Source organism: Taeniopygia guttata, chromosome 1A (assembly GCF_048771995.1).
Source record: "Taeniopygia guttata chromosome 1A, bTaeGut7.mat, whole genome shotgun sequence".
NCBI classification, from domain to species: Eukaryota; Metazoa; Chordata; class Aves; order Passeriformes; family Estrildidae; genus Taeniopygia; species Taeniopygia guttata.
In genome coordinates, this window is record NC_133025.1 from 39,538,486 (window position 1) to 39,553,362 (window position 14,877).

The 14,877-nt window shown below is 35.8% G+C and overlaps 1 protein-coding gene across 3 annotated transcripts in view; it reads left to right on the plus strand.

Annotated features, from left to right (window-relative positions):
• Positions 1-14,877, plus strand: part of TMTC2 (transmembrane O-mannosyltransferase targeting cadherins 2) — a 267,444-nt gene that overhangs the window by 168,762 nt on the left and 83,805 nt on the right. For all 3 annotated transcript variants that reach the window (XM_072923133.1, XM_030260616.4, XM_072923134.1), the window contains one exon: positions 6,371-6,492. In XM_072923133.1, coding sequence (XP_072779234.1) covers positions 6,371-6,492 — 122 coding nt within the window. The remainder of the gene's footprint in view (positions 1-6,370; positions 6,493-14,877) is intronic.

Sequence of the window (14,877 nt, forward strand, 5' to 3'; positions counted from 1 at the left end):
GGTCGTAGTCTGAAAAAGCTAAGGATGAAATGCATTTTTATTTTAAACAGGCAGGGTTTTATATGAAAGTAAGTATAATCATAACAGATTTTTAACTCTATTTTTGCAGACCAAAAATAGAGTCCAATACTGAAAATGGACTATGGGGATCCCAGTTAGGCATGATTCTAATGGAAAGTAGTTCTATTAATAGAGTTTTAAAGAAACCTATACTGGCATGAAAATGAAATTACCTATCTTGTGTGAGGTCCATACCTCTATTTTTGTCAATAGACTTCTTTCACTGGAAGCCTTTGTACATCAGGAAACAGCTGTGTAATGTCCAGGCTGTTCCATGCTCAAGTGATCTTATTTTGTTCTTCATTTATATCTGTTTTCTACGTTAGGTATTTTCCTTCAAAAGTAGCTTAGTGGTCTAATTAAATCAGATAAGGATTTGCTTCAGCTAATTGAGGCTTATAAGAATTTGTTCAGACAAAGTAAATGCGGACTGACTCCCATCTATCAAAACCCCTGATAAAATACAATACATTCCTTGAAATCTTCAAGGAGATTATTCTGTAAAAGGAAAAAAAATTGACCCACAATATGCTTGGTCTCTGCAGAACTTGATGCTCACTATGTTCACATGCTTCAGCTGTTTCAGGGAAGATGTGCATGCACTGCATACCTATAACCAAAACTGTTAATTTATTGCAGTATATCTTATACGTCAGTATAGTATAGCATCAAACTGTGCTTCCAGATTTATTATGTTATTTTATGCACTGGTACCAAAGGGAAGCAAGAGGGAAGTTGTATATCTAGAGAGGTGCATTTTTATGGTAAGCACATCTGCCGCCTTGATTTGCACAAGAAAGCTGCACGGTTGCATTATCAAGGACAGAAACTCCTTGTGGTATTGTGACACACAGGGACACAGATCTCTCCATCATTTTCTAACTGTTTATACTCCTAACTAAAAGAAATGGTGGAAAAGTTAAATTTAAATCCTGATGGAATGTCTATGTTAGAGATTTTTATTTTAAAAAGGCATCTCCATCTTCCTTCGTGTTTTGTCATGGAGTGTCTTCTCCATGTCAAATGTTATGTTTTCTATATTACAGTTTTACTACCTCAAAATTGGAGAGGCAGATAATTAGCATATACAAGGATGATGCAAGGCAGATTTACCCTACATTGCCTCCTTTATGGAGATAATTTTTCAGTTGTCTTTTCAGCAATGTCTTTTGGGGTCCTAAAAGGAGAACCACTGGAGAGATTATCTTAATCTGAAAGTACGGGTACCTTGCACCTGTGGAGATACAGTGCTTTTACATCCACAGTTCTATTGTACTTTCTGATTAGAAAGTCTGGCATGCTCCCCACCAGGATATGGCCTTTGCTTGGTATGAATAATTGCACCTGAAACAGAAAAATCATTAACTCAACAGATGAGCTATTAAGCTAGAACCATGTAACATACATTCATGTAAATGCTACCTAATTTTGCTTTTCAACAATATGTGGTATGTATTGGAAAATCTTGTGTTCTTTTTTAAAATTTATTTTTCTTACAAAAACATTCCACTTAAATATCAAGTAAATTAGCCTTTAGAGTAAATGGCTGCTAGCAAACTAATCTTTTATTAGCTTTATTATTTAATATAAATATTTAATGTTTATTAAGATTGTTATGGGGTTTAAATTATTACTTATATGTTACTGATTGTTAAGTCATTATTAATCAAATATATTTAATTATAAGTAATATTCTGGCATGATTTTAGTGGGGAGTTTTTGGCTAGTTTATTATTTTTGTGGGATTTTGTTTAATTTTAGTTTAAAGGATTATTTGTAAATTCCAAAGATTCTGAGGAAATATGGGAAAATAGTGTTGGTGAATGGTAGTTTTGCAACTTGTCTTTGGCAAATAAAATCTACTTGAGTATAGGGATTTTAATTTTGGTGATAGATATCCTGTTTCTCATTTCTTTGGAAGTATTAATAGAAATGTTAATGAACTTAGTATGCACTTCTTTAAATGGTGTTTTAGTTGCATATTCATGTTTTTTCCTTGTACTACATTAGTAAATGAGAATTACAGTTTATTAATATATGATCTTTTTAATTTAATAAGACAAGAAATGGGTTCATAAAGCCCAGAAAATATTAACTGAGCTAGTTACCCTGTGAAGCTGGAAGTAGTTTCGAAATACTGATTGGTCCCATTTTATTCCAGTCGTCTATTGAATTATTGCCACCACTCATTGTGCAGGAAATGCTGCACATATCTGTGTTTATACAGATTAGGGACTGGAAACAACTGACCATTTATAGCTTAAGGTTTTCACTGCCATGAATTTCTTTCTCTGTCATTGTTACCTCTGTTAAACTTTACAGATCTGACAAGTTTTATTAATAAAGTGTCTGTCTGTGATCTTTCAAACTTTTAGCATGAGATTTGAAAGATTTTGCTAAAGAAGTAATTGTTAAAGTAAATATAGAAATCTGCTTACGTGTTTGCATATTTTCTGCCAATGGACATTCTTGTTATCTTTTTTATGCCTAAATAATTTGTGTTGCAAGTTTATAAGAATGCATGATTATAAATGGCAAATATGATTTTTCTTACTTTAATCTCAGACACACAATGCATCCTGAATTATAGCAATCAATCCATAAATGTTTTCTGTGACATTTTGATGGAAAATTATCTCAAGGTGGCATAGCTCTTATTAAATTGCATCACCCTAATGCATAAATTCACTTGATTGAATTAATGGTTCAGTTACCTGTTGCTTGATTCTATTCTGGTATAGAATAGAAGGATCTATAATTCTGGTAGACCATAGAATTCTATTCTATTCTAGTAGTAGGAGCTGTTGTCAATTTTCAACTTTTTCTTTATTAATTTAGAAGATGGCATTTATAACAGGCTCCTTAACGGTGCTTCCTTCTGTAGTAATCTATGTTTTAATCACTTATAATATAGGAATTCTTGATACAGGTTCCTCAGAAAAAAATGTTCAGCTATAGAGAATTACCTGCAAAGAGTCAGAGAATCACACAGTCAGCTGAGGTGGAAGACACCCACAAGGATCATTGAATCTTAAGTCCTGGCCCTGCACAGCACTATCCCCAAAAGTCACACCATGTACCCAAGAGCATTGTTCAGACTCTTCTGGAACTCTGTCAGGGTTGATGCTGTGACTGCTTCCCTGGGGAGCCTGTTCCAGTGCTCAACCACCCCCTGTGTGAAGAAACTTGTACTGATATCCAACCTAAACACAACTTCAGGCCATTCCCTCTGGTCCTGTTGCTGGTCACCACAGAGAAGAGATCAGTGCTTGCCCATCCTTTTGCCCTCCAAATGAAGTAATAACTGCCATGAGGTCACCCCTCAGTCTCCTCTGGCTGAACAGCGCAGCTGACCTCAGCTGCTTCTCATATGGCTTCCCCTCAAGGCCCTTCACCATCCTCATTGTCCTCTGTTGGGCACTCTCTTGTAGTTTAAAATCCTTCTTCCATCGTGGCACCCAAAACTGCCCCCAGCACTTGAGGTGAAGCTGCCCCAGTGCAGAGCAGAGCAGGACAATCCCCTTCCTTGCCCAGCTGGCCATGCTGCGCCTGATGTCCCCAGGGCAGGGCTGGCCCTCCTGGCTGCCAGGGCACTGCTGGCTCATGCTCAACTTGTCATGGACCAGGACCCTTTATGCAGCGCTGCTTTCCAGCCTTTCATTCCCGATCTGCCCACACATCCAAGGTTGCCTCATCCCAGGTGAAGAATCTGGCACTTGCCCTTTTCAGCTTCACACGGCTGGTGATTGCCCATGTCTGGTTTGTTGAGGTCTCTCTGCAGATCCTCCCTTCCTTCAGGGAAGTCAGTAGTTCCTCCCAGTTTTCATCTGTGATTTTCAGGGGAATGCAGTTTCTTTCTTTACAGTTTGGTATTTAGGTTGACATGTTGTAGCTTTGTTTCTAGGTCTCCCTGCTCAGAAATGTCCTCAAAGTTTTAGGAGTTTATTTTGTGAAGTAATTGAGCTCTTAAGATCTATTAAAAATTGAATTTCCAAGTAGTCCAAAGTTTTTAGTCTCCTTCTATCAGAATCCATCATGAAAAATAGATGAGAACCCTGGATCCATTTGATATTTGGCAGTATATTCAGCCTTTACTACCCACAGATAATAGCTCCATCACTTATGGGCTGCTTACTTTACTCTTAAAGCATCTTGTTAATTCTTGAAACTCTGCCAAGCTATTCCAGGTTGGGGTGGAATTTTCCACTTGAAGAAAAGAAAAGGACAATATGGATTCCTCATTTACTTTATGGTAATGAAGCAAGGACCTGAGGAAAAAATAGTATGCAATCAAGTAAAAGCATGCAATTAAAGCATGCAGCTGGGGAGAGGAGTTGAGAGGACCATATAGTTTGACTTCTGGCTTCTTCCATCCTTTCAACACTTAATGACATTGTTGTTTGTAGATAAAGTATATTGTTTGTGTCACTTATATGTGAGTGCTGATATAGTGAAGCGATCACATGTGATGCTACTATCACTGAATTTGATGTTCATGTTCTTTTGGGGTTTCTTACCCTTTTGGATTTTTTTTTTTTTTAATTTAGCCTGGGCTCTTTTAGAGGGAATTGTTCTGTCTTTTTAATAGCAGCAGAATTACTTAAGTGGTTCTATGTATGTTATCAGTTATCCAGACCAGTGCATGAGTATGAAATGCTATGTAGAACTTTGACTTAGGAAGATATGTAGATCTTTGATTTAGAACAAACAGGGATGCAAGCCTCTAAATACAGCAGGCTTGTTTGAAAAAAGTCTGTCTGTTCTTAATAATCATATTGGTTTCCCTTAGCCTTGGCTTAGCATTACTTCTGTCTCTACATCATGCTCATTTTCTCTGTGGTCTGAAGTTTGGTCATTTTGCATGCATCATGCCCTAACTCCTGAAACTTAAAACTGATGTGCCACATTTTGCCTGGGATCCTTCTCCTCTGGTGACAGAGACCAAAAAAAATAATCCGATTTGGCCTTGTCCAATTTTCTTTTATGAAGAAAATCTTCCATAACCTCTTTAAACAAGATCAAGAGATAAAAGTATCTCCCGTGCTATGATTTAGTTATTTTTCGGCTTTGGAGAATCTTTTTCTCCAAGTTTTCGGGGTATGGTAGTTGGCTTCAATCTTGATTCTTTGGTTCCTGTGTCTCCCTGGTACCTTCACAGTTATTAATTTTCATATAATGCAGAACTGGAGGCTGTGGCTCACCTGGAGACAGCCTTAGCTGATTTTTACTTGGGTCAGGTGTAGTCTCTTGATCTTCCAATAGTAGTATTTGATAACCTGTGACTTCATAATTTTTGGAAGATACTTAGTCATTTATTAGAAATGGTCCAGCTGCTGGGATGATGAAATCCTGAATCTTCAATTGGCATTTTCAGGCTATCATTGATGTAGGCAAGGGCACGTTTATATCCAGAGTCCTTGTGAAAGATCTGTCCAAGTGCAGAGTGTTAATCTGGAAGTTGATATTCTTCACCACTACATACTTGTTTCATATTGATTGTTTCCAAACTTTGAGAAATTTGTTTGCTTCTTGAAGGAGACTTTCTTGCTGTGTATGCTAAACTTTTTCTGAGAAAAACTTTGTGACTACAATTATCTAACACTAATATATAATGTATATAAGCATAAAACATTCTGTTCTTATATTGTTCTTCAGCATTCCCTGTCTCAGACTCTCATTGTAAAGGATTTCACCTTGAAAAATGTCCAGTTTCAGTCATTTTGTATGTCACTTCATAAGATGAGCCATTTTAAACTAATGGACGCTATATTTTAATTTAAACAAGTTGTGGCAGATAACTAAATATAGCTACATTCAGAGATTATGTTTGTTAATGTCTTGTCCCTCTCATCAATATACTTTCAGGACTGTTTTCTTAAACTTCCCTAGTTTTTGATTCTTGTGTTATTATGATTAAATGCAAACATTTTACATGTACTCCCTGCTGTTCCATGCTTTGCAATGTAGAGCTATGGAAAAGAAGTAGCTTTTCTAAAGTAGATGAGGTAAGATTTATGTTACTTTGAGACTTTTGACTAAAGCTTAGCAAGTGGTGCTCTCTCTGGCAATTTTTTCCAACAATAGTTTTTATCTCAGCTATGCTATTTCAGCCCTAATAAGGCTTTAACTTAATCTCCTCACTCAAGTTTCTCCAAGGCTTTTTGTGCATGTGTGTTGTTGCAGGTGTTCAAATCACTTCACTTTTTCTAGATCTCTGCACATTTAAAACATAGAAAATAATGAGGTAAACAAATTATGAAAACCTTGAGAAATTTTTGCCATTTTCACTAGCATTTGTTTGACCTTGCAGGAGAAGCCTATATGAGAATGAGCCGGCTGCCCGAAGCAGAGCACTGGTATGTGGAGTCACTGCGATCCAAGAGTGACCACATCCCAGCCCACCTCACCTATGGAAAACTGCTGGCTCTCACGGTGAGTTTATCAGCACCTCCTGGGGAGTGATCTCAGATCCTTTCAGTAAGTCAGGTAAAGGGATGGGAAGGCTTTGTCCTGAAAATTGCTTATTGCCTTTTTTGTCACACTGATTCAATTATTCCTTTTAATTAAGGAGTTTGGCAGCACTGGGGGTTTTATTTGTGAGACAGTAATTTTCAGTTACTGTTAAAATTGCTGGGATATTGACAAATGTATGCACCCACTGTTTACCTTCTTCTAGAGTAGAACTACAAATAGGTTGTACAAGAAGATTTCCTTATTCATCTTGCTTTTCTAGCGGATATCTTTGTACATTGGACCCAAGAGTAATAGCAGAAAGTCAGTGTTATTCTTCTTAGGAGATCCTACTTAGGCTTCTTCTTAGGAGATCTTTCACACAAAAGTGTTAATTTATTGGAATTGCTGTGGGGAAGTGTTGTGGTTTAGGAATAGTATTTCCCAATTTAGTATTCCCACTGTAACACTCCTAACCACACACTTTGCTCTCACTACTCCCTCTCCATTCCACTGCAGCAGGCTGGAGAGGAGAATTGGATGTACAAAAATTAAAGATCATGGGCTAAAACAAGACCAATTTACTGCAAACAGTAATAAAATAAGAAAACAAATAGTAAGAGCAACACTATTAATAGCAAAGTGTAAGAGAGAGGCGAGCAATTCACGTGGGAATGCTTAGAACCCCTGGCAATACCCGACTGTGCCACCATGCTCCTTGATCCAGAAGCGACACCTTTCCCCCTTTCCTGGATGGGGAGCTGGTTTAGAATAACCACTGGGTCCTGGCCATGGCTGCTGCAAAAATTAACCCTGGCCTGGCCAGGAGAGGAAGTAAAGAGTTTTCTTAATAAAATCTAAATTTATGTTTGTTTGTTTGTATGTTAAGCACACAAACTCCCCTACCCCAGTAGTTCTATGGTTAATTTTTTTGAGAGATGAGTGTGTGAAATACGAGGTCTGTTAGGGAAAGTATTACAGTGATTCTGGGAAACAAGGTCTCACACTTTTCTTCAAAATAACAAAATTCCCAAAGCCTACAAACATTGTGAGCTGCTACTTTTTTTTTTTTTTTTAAATTCTGTCCCCTCATTACAAAAGTGCAGGTATAGGATTAAAATTTGGTGTTATTATCCCAACTTTTAGAAGGAAGCAATGAAAAATCTGCATGAGTCCTTATTGTAGAACTGAACTGTTTGCATTTCTCAGGGGATATAAATGGAAGATATGTGTGATGTGGATTGTGCCTTGAGCATCTGAGCTGTGCTTGTGGAAGAGCATGTATCAGCAAGGAGAAGAATTGTATACAGCTTTGGACACTGAATATAGCACTATGTTAGGAAATAAAATACCTTTCCTTTTGCAACACACACTTGCTTTCCTATACTTGTTCTATGCCATAATTTTAGTCTATTCTCTTCATTTTTTTTGTTATTATTTCTTGATGCTTTTGTCTTTATTATTGTTGCTTCTCATATTCATGGCAATATGTACAGATAGGGTTGATGTCCATTCTATTGACAGCAGTATAAGCTGAAAAGATGGTGCTGATGTCCTGTTTACTTTCAGGATTTCATAAATATATAGCAAGGAACATTATGATGACAAAGTATTTACAGATGGCACAATATTTTTCTGATGGTTACTTCATTAATGAAAAATAAAGTTCACTTATCTTTGATTTATTGAAAATTGGCATTAATTCCAATTAGTTCTTTGAGCTACAGGTCTGAAAAAATATTCAACACAAAAACGGATTAATAGATTTGGCAGTAAAATATGTGGGTTTTGTCACCATTTTGGTCACTTAATCAGTTTTGCAGGTTACTGTCTGCTCAGTGATTCACAAAATTAATTTTGTCTAGTTTCTGTCATACTGAACTATTATAGTATTAGTTCCCATTACAAACATATAATTGCTGTAACTGACATGCTTCCTGAAAGTTTTCATAACCTTCCTTGGGATTCAGATTAGAGCTTTTCCCTTTGGCATAGTTATTTCAGACCAATCCCAACTTCATCTACCAGTGTAATTTGTTCTTCTGCTATATTTTACTATATTTTATTTGTTATATATACTACCTGGGTTAATGATAATTTTCTCAGTCTATAAATTTAGGAAAGAGAAAAGCCTACTTCAGTTAGTTTTTTGGATGTTAGAGATGTGTTAAAGGCCTCTTTGCTGTTGGAATCAAACCTTTGAACTTTATACAAACCTGTTTCTGAAGATAGGTGCTGAGACAAAACTGTTAATAACACTTCTCTGTGTCTCTTTCTAGGAGAAAAATGTGAGATCGCTGATGAAGTGAAGGGTAGATGTAAGTGCTAATATAGATAGGATTTTTTTTCTGTCAGTGAAATTGGGGGTGTAAGGGAGGAGAGGAGGTAATTTCCAGACAAGTTCCTAAATTCCAGCCAAAGGCAATTCTAATATAGAACCCCCTAGCAGTAAAGTCAGACCTGTAAAGTTCACAAAGTCAGCTATGTTTTACTTCCTTACTTTAATTCCAACGAAGTGGCTTATTTTAACCTCAGCTTTTCTGCCTTCTTAAATCTGTTGCCAGTATAAATGTTTACTGAAAGCAGCATCACATAGAATCAGAGAATCATTTAGGCTGGACAAGATACAAATAATGCCCAAATGGACTCGTGCATGCTGCTGTATATACAGGAAAAACAGACCAGCTTAAGAGCTCCAGAGGAATAGCTAATGAATTTACAGTCTTGCTACCTAATGTTGTAAGTTACAAAAAATTCCTATCTCCTATATTACTTGATGCTATATATTTATATCTAAGAATTAGAGCTCACTAAGCTACATTTTTCTTGAAAATATGTTAGGACAGCATAATTTAGTGGTTCACAATCATGATTAGTAGCTCTGTTACTAGAATAATTGGAAAATAGCCAGTTGTCTGGGACTTAGGTTTGTTCCTTTTTTTCTATTTTTGAAACAACATGTAGGTGTTTAGAACTGTAGTGCTTTAGAATTATGTGTTTTTCAGACCTGTAACCTGTTGAGCATCTGAGCGTCATCCCTTGCTTAGGTAATTTATTTCTACATTACAAAGAAAAGCATAATTTTTTGAAAGACTTTAAAATTGCAATGGTTTCAGCTTTAGAATAAAAATTACTGTCAAAAATGACAGTGCCAGGTGATGCCTTGAGCATGTATTGTAATTAGTTTTCCATTATATGAGCAAACCTTCAAGAAGAAGAGGCATTGGCTGTCTTGCTAAAAAAATAATTTACAAGTAAGGCTTTTATTTTTTTTTTTCTTTCTCTCACTTTAGTAGTCGTAAAGAGAAGAATAAGAAACCCTCCCTCCTAATGTTTGGCCTCTGACATCAGTCAGTGGTTGGTTGTTACAGTATCATGCTAGTCTGAGAAGCTTTATTTCAATTACAAATAAATGTTTTGTTTTGTCTGTTTTGAGTGAAGTTGAGCCCACAAATGACCCTGCATAGTTTGCAGTAGTGGCTCTAATTGCTAAAATTCTTAGGGTCAGCCTCATATTGTAACATTTAGTGTGTCACATCTAGGAATTGCAGGCTTTGCTATATTTCTCTGGAAGAAATTGCACAGTGTTTTCTTGAATTTTACATGGCTCCACACAGTGCTGTTAATCTCCTATTTTTTACTGACTTGGAAAATCACCCAAAGTACTGTAAGAAACTTTTTTTTTTACTTTTCCTTGTAAAATTTTGGTGCTGGAGCTCCAACTATTAAATTCAGCAATAATCATCCTAGAAGATTCCCTGTAATCTAAAATATTTTATTTTAAAATGTTTTCTTCAAATGGGAATTGGGAAAATGTGGTCATAGACATGATAGAGACAGGCAGTGTTTTGGATTACTATAAAAGTAATGGGATTGTGACATTCAAGTGTCAACGTTGAAGTTTAGTACTTTTCTTAAGTTTTGTGATAATTGCTCCTCAGTGAGTGACCTTATTTTTCCTGCAGTTGATTGTTGCTTATGCGTCTGACAAAACAGAAGGCCAGTGAAGTATCCTGGCATTTTTGGTTAGTAGTGAAGTTACTCAGAGTGTTGCTATCAAATACCCTACTGTATTCAGTAATTGGTGTAGTGCTTGACTGACATCTCAAAATAAATATAAATAAATGAAAACATAGAAATAAATGGAAGATAGGAAAAACAGAAAAGAATGGGGCAGCAGGGGAAAAGGAGAATGGTGTAGATGAATAGACTAATTCAACATTTACAATTTCTGTAATTGCGTGCTGCTGGTGTTTCAGCACAGAAAGAATATTTGCATTTCTGTTGGAAAAATCTGTCATATTGTCATCTTTAATGTCACTGGTTCATTGCTACTTTTTCTCCTGTCTCTCTAAATTTATACAAATGGGAAGAAAGCAGGAATGAGGTAGAACAGTCATGATGTCAAAAGAATTTTGACTGTCTTTAAGACATAGCAATTGAAATGCTCTGTTAAATCTAGTCATGATCTTCTAGAACAGTTTCTTCTTTCAGTAATCAACTTCTTTAAAGCAAACAAAAATATTTTCAGTAATACTTAAGGGGCCAATAAATGCCTACACATAGAGAAATCTTTAATTAGTGAAAAGGCATTTTCTGAACAGGTCAATTTAATTAGATCAGCAAAGCTCTTAGGTTTTTCATTTTGGGAAATTATGTCCCTTGGATGCTAGTACTGCTTCTAGGAAGAATTTTTTTTTTAATGAAAATTGGATATTTCAATTAAAGTCACATAATAATTATATAAAAATGACATCGAGTCCATGAGAATGCCTTGCCTAAGAAATCAAGTTATGCCAAGCAACAGCCACTACTGCTTTTCTGTCTTGTAGTCAGTATGTTTTTGGAGACTGGCATGGACACTCTGAGCTTTCTTGACACTTGAAGTCTTTTGAGGGTTAAAATTGATATGTGTGCAGTTTGTATTTAGTTCTGAGTTTGCAAAATGTGAGTTGTTTTCATTTTTGTTTCCAGCTTGCAAGCAATTCACTGTAGGGGCTAAAAGGAAAGGGTTTCCCTCTTCAGTAGGGAAAATCAGGTTTACTGACTTCAGAAGTGTGAGCCCTTTTTAAAAAGGTTTGGTTATCTGGTGTATCTGGAGCTTTAACACGTCCAGGCTGAATGTCAAGACTTCCGAACTACAGAAATTTCAATAGCTGACATCTATTGAGCTTGTATTTCTTCAGAGGCTGGCTGTGTGCCAGAAGTATTGCATCCATAAATATACTTTCCAGTCCCCTTAGGACATGTGTTTGGCTGCATGCCAGCTGTAATAGAATTAATTGTGAAACAGAATATTTTCATTTAAATATACCATATCTGTCTAGTTCATAAATGACTCTGGAGCAGGTATTTAAGCACATAACCCCTCACTACCCTCCTTTAGGGATCTCATCTTCAGTATCGTGTTTCTAACTTCGTGTAGACAGGAAAGAGGGAGCCCTAAACTTCTCACTTTACTTAACATAAATTTAAAGCTTGTTACAGACAACATCACTGACACAGAATGAACTGCTTTCATGAAAGAATCACAGACTGCTTTGGGTTTGGAAGCAACCTTAAAATTCATCTAGTTCTAACCCACCAAAAGAGAGATCTTTTTTGTTTTATTTCATGGTTGAATAAAGCTGCTGTAGTTACTCAGTGTGTAGTAATTTTGTCAGTAATTGTGGAAAAATAGGCCAAATGTAGCTTAGAAGAAATTCATAGAACTCAGTGAAAACAGCATGTGAAAATACTGAATTTTTGTTCTACCGACTGGCCAGTGAAATATGAGTAGATATTAATACATCTCTTTATCAGAAAATATAAAACGTGTTTTAAGACGGAACAGAAAAGAAAGGGACTAACCTTGAAATTTTCTTCACATTTTATTACATATTTTTAATACAAAGTGTTCAAAGCTTAACGGCTGAAGTGAATATTTCAATAGGGGTCTAGACAGTAGATAAATCACAAGGTATAGAATGAAGCCTGTTCTTTAAAAGTTTACTTAAGACTTTACACAATGTTTCTCGGTTCAAACAGTGGTGTAATGAGGTAAATTCCTTCTAGACTTCAAGTTACCTCCAAAAAAGCACTAAAAATAGATACACTATCTAAAAATACCACCAAACAAAAAAAACCCACCACAACAGAACAACCAAATAAAAAATGCTCCAAGGGGAAAAAATTTTTACACCTACATTTCTTTTCTATATTGGTTTAAATTGTTTAACAGAACAAGAATGATTTTGGTGATAGGAGACACATAGACCAAGAAAATGGATGTCAAATAGGTTAAATATACTATTGATTAATTTGATACATAATACTTGAATAAAATATCATCTTAATAGTGTGTCTCAGTCATGTCCCAAGCCAGTAAAGTTTTGAGCTGTGCTTTAATTTCTAGATCTACGTGTCCATTCATATGCAGTCATGTCACATTCAAAAATGCTTATGGTCCAGTAGATTCCCACCAAAGTCAATGGGCACTGCTTCAATCTCAACCCTCTGGTTATCATGCCTTTAATTATCACTGCAGATGTATACTCAAGAACGCAGTTTATGTTGCTATTCTCTCAATTAACCTTTGCTCATAGAAGAATCATGCTGACTTCAGTAGTATCTCAGTGAAGCTAGTAAAAAATCTGCATGTGTTTGAAGGAGGGCTAATGTTATATATTAAGATGGAAGTGAACCACTTAAAGTGCAAATAGAAGATTAAACTAAAAGAAGAGATTTGATGTTATTGATTCTAACAAGGCTTATTTCCAAAAGCAGCTAGGTTATGCAAGCAGTATGCAATGTACTGGATTGTGCATGTGAGGACCCTGGTCCAGTGAAATGACTGGGAAGGAGAGAATGTTAGTCATAACCACAAGGACCAAGTTGTGTAGATGTGTCACACTGGACAATAATGAGAAAGTTTCTCCACATTTATATCAAATTTAATAAATGGTGAATTACTTTGAATTGGTAGATAAAGATTTATAGTGTAATTTCCTCCAGAGTAGTCCAGTTCATGCTCTCATATGCTGAGATGGCTTCTCTGCCATCTTTGGTTGTTATTCTTTTATTTTAATAAAGATGAGATGAAAAGGCAGGATTTGTCTCCTTAATGCACAGGAAGTATAGAAACTGAGATAAATTTTAGACCTTTGATGTTAATAATCCAAGTCCTATATATTTCAGTTGGTCTGGAATTTCACATAGAAATTCTGGTACAAGACATTTGTATTGTAATTCAGAATGAAGAGGGAAGAGTTGTAGAAATAACAGCAAAATGAAAGAAAAAAGTAGAGTCCCTTTAGCTATTAAATGCTAGATATTAAAGTTGTTTTTGAACTACTAATATTTAGACCTAGAGTGGAGAGCTTGCCTATGTCGATGACATCAGTGTAAGGTGCAACTCTATAGTTCCTGTTTCATTAGTCCAGCTAAGTAAAACCTTTTGATGAATTTATTACTCATTTACTCAGTATGACACCATTTGTGTTTTGCCTCACAACTTTGAGGCAAAAGGAACTGGTTATGAAACAGGATATGCAGGTCTGCAATAACTTAAACATGGAAAGGAAGTTACAGGTTCAGTTCAAACTTTTTTACTATCACAGAATGGTCTGTGACTTTAAAATGTTCTAGAGAGAATTAAAAAAACATGTAACATAATACTTGTTTTTCTCTATTCAGTGTGCACATTTTAATCAAACTTCCATCAATAAATCTTTTCATAATTTAATCTATTTTATTAAAAATATGAATGCTTGCCAAAAAAAAAAAAAAAACAAAAACAGATGTGGAGAGTGACAGTCAACTGCATTTGTGGCATAAATCAAGTTCTTTAAGTAATCACATTATTAGCAGTTAAAGTTGGTAAAACTATATTGAAGAATGAAGTCTGTGTCCTACTGGTGAAACCCTCCTAAGTTTTGAAGAATGAAGAATATTTATGTCATATAAAGTTGGTTCCAATTGCAGAGACCACCTAATTTGTTGAACCACCTTACTGGTTGCCACTGTGTCATCATAGTTTCCAGATTATTCAGTTATTCAGAGCTACTCAGCTGTATTAGTCTTTCCCAGTTTTACTACCATTGCAGGGTCCCTGGGCCTCCAGCAGCCTGAAGTGCAGCAGCTGCCTCAACATGAATTTGGCGCAGTTTACGAGAAAAGTGAGGAAAAAAAATTGGGGTGGATATCAAAATGCTAGTTTTGTTCTCAGCTTTTTAATATTTTAAGGATAAATACAGTCTTCTACTAATGAATGAACTGCCTTTAGCTGGCTTTCTTTCAGTTGTTCTGGTGATCATAACAGTAATTTATATTTCATTTGTATGAAAGCCTAGATAAGCTGTATGTCTGACCATATTAGCAAGCACAGAT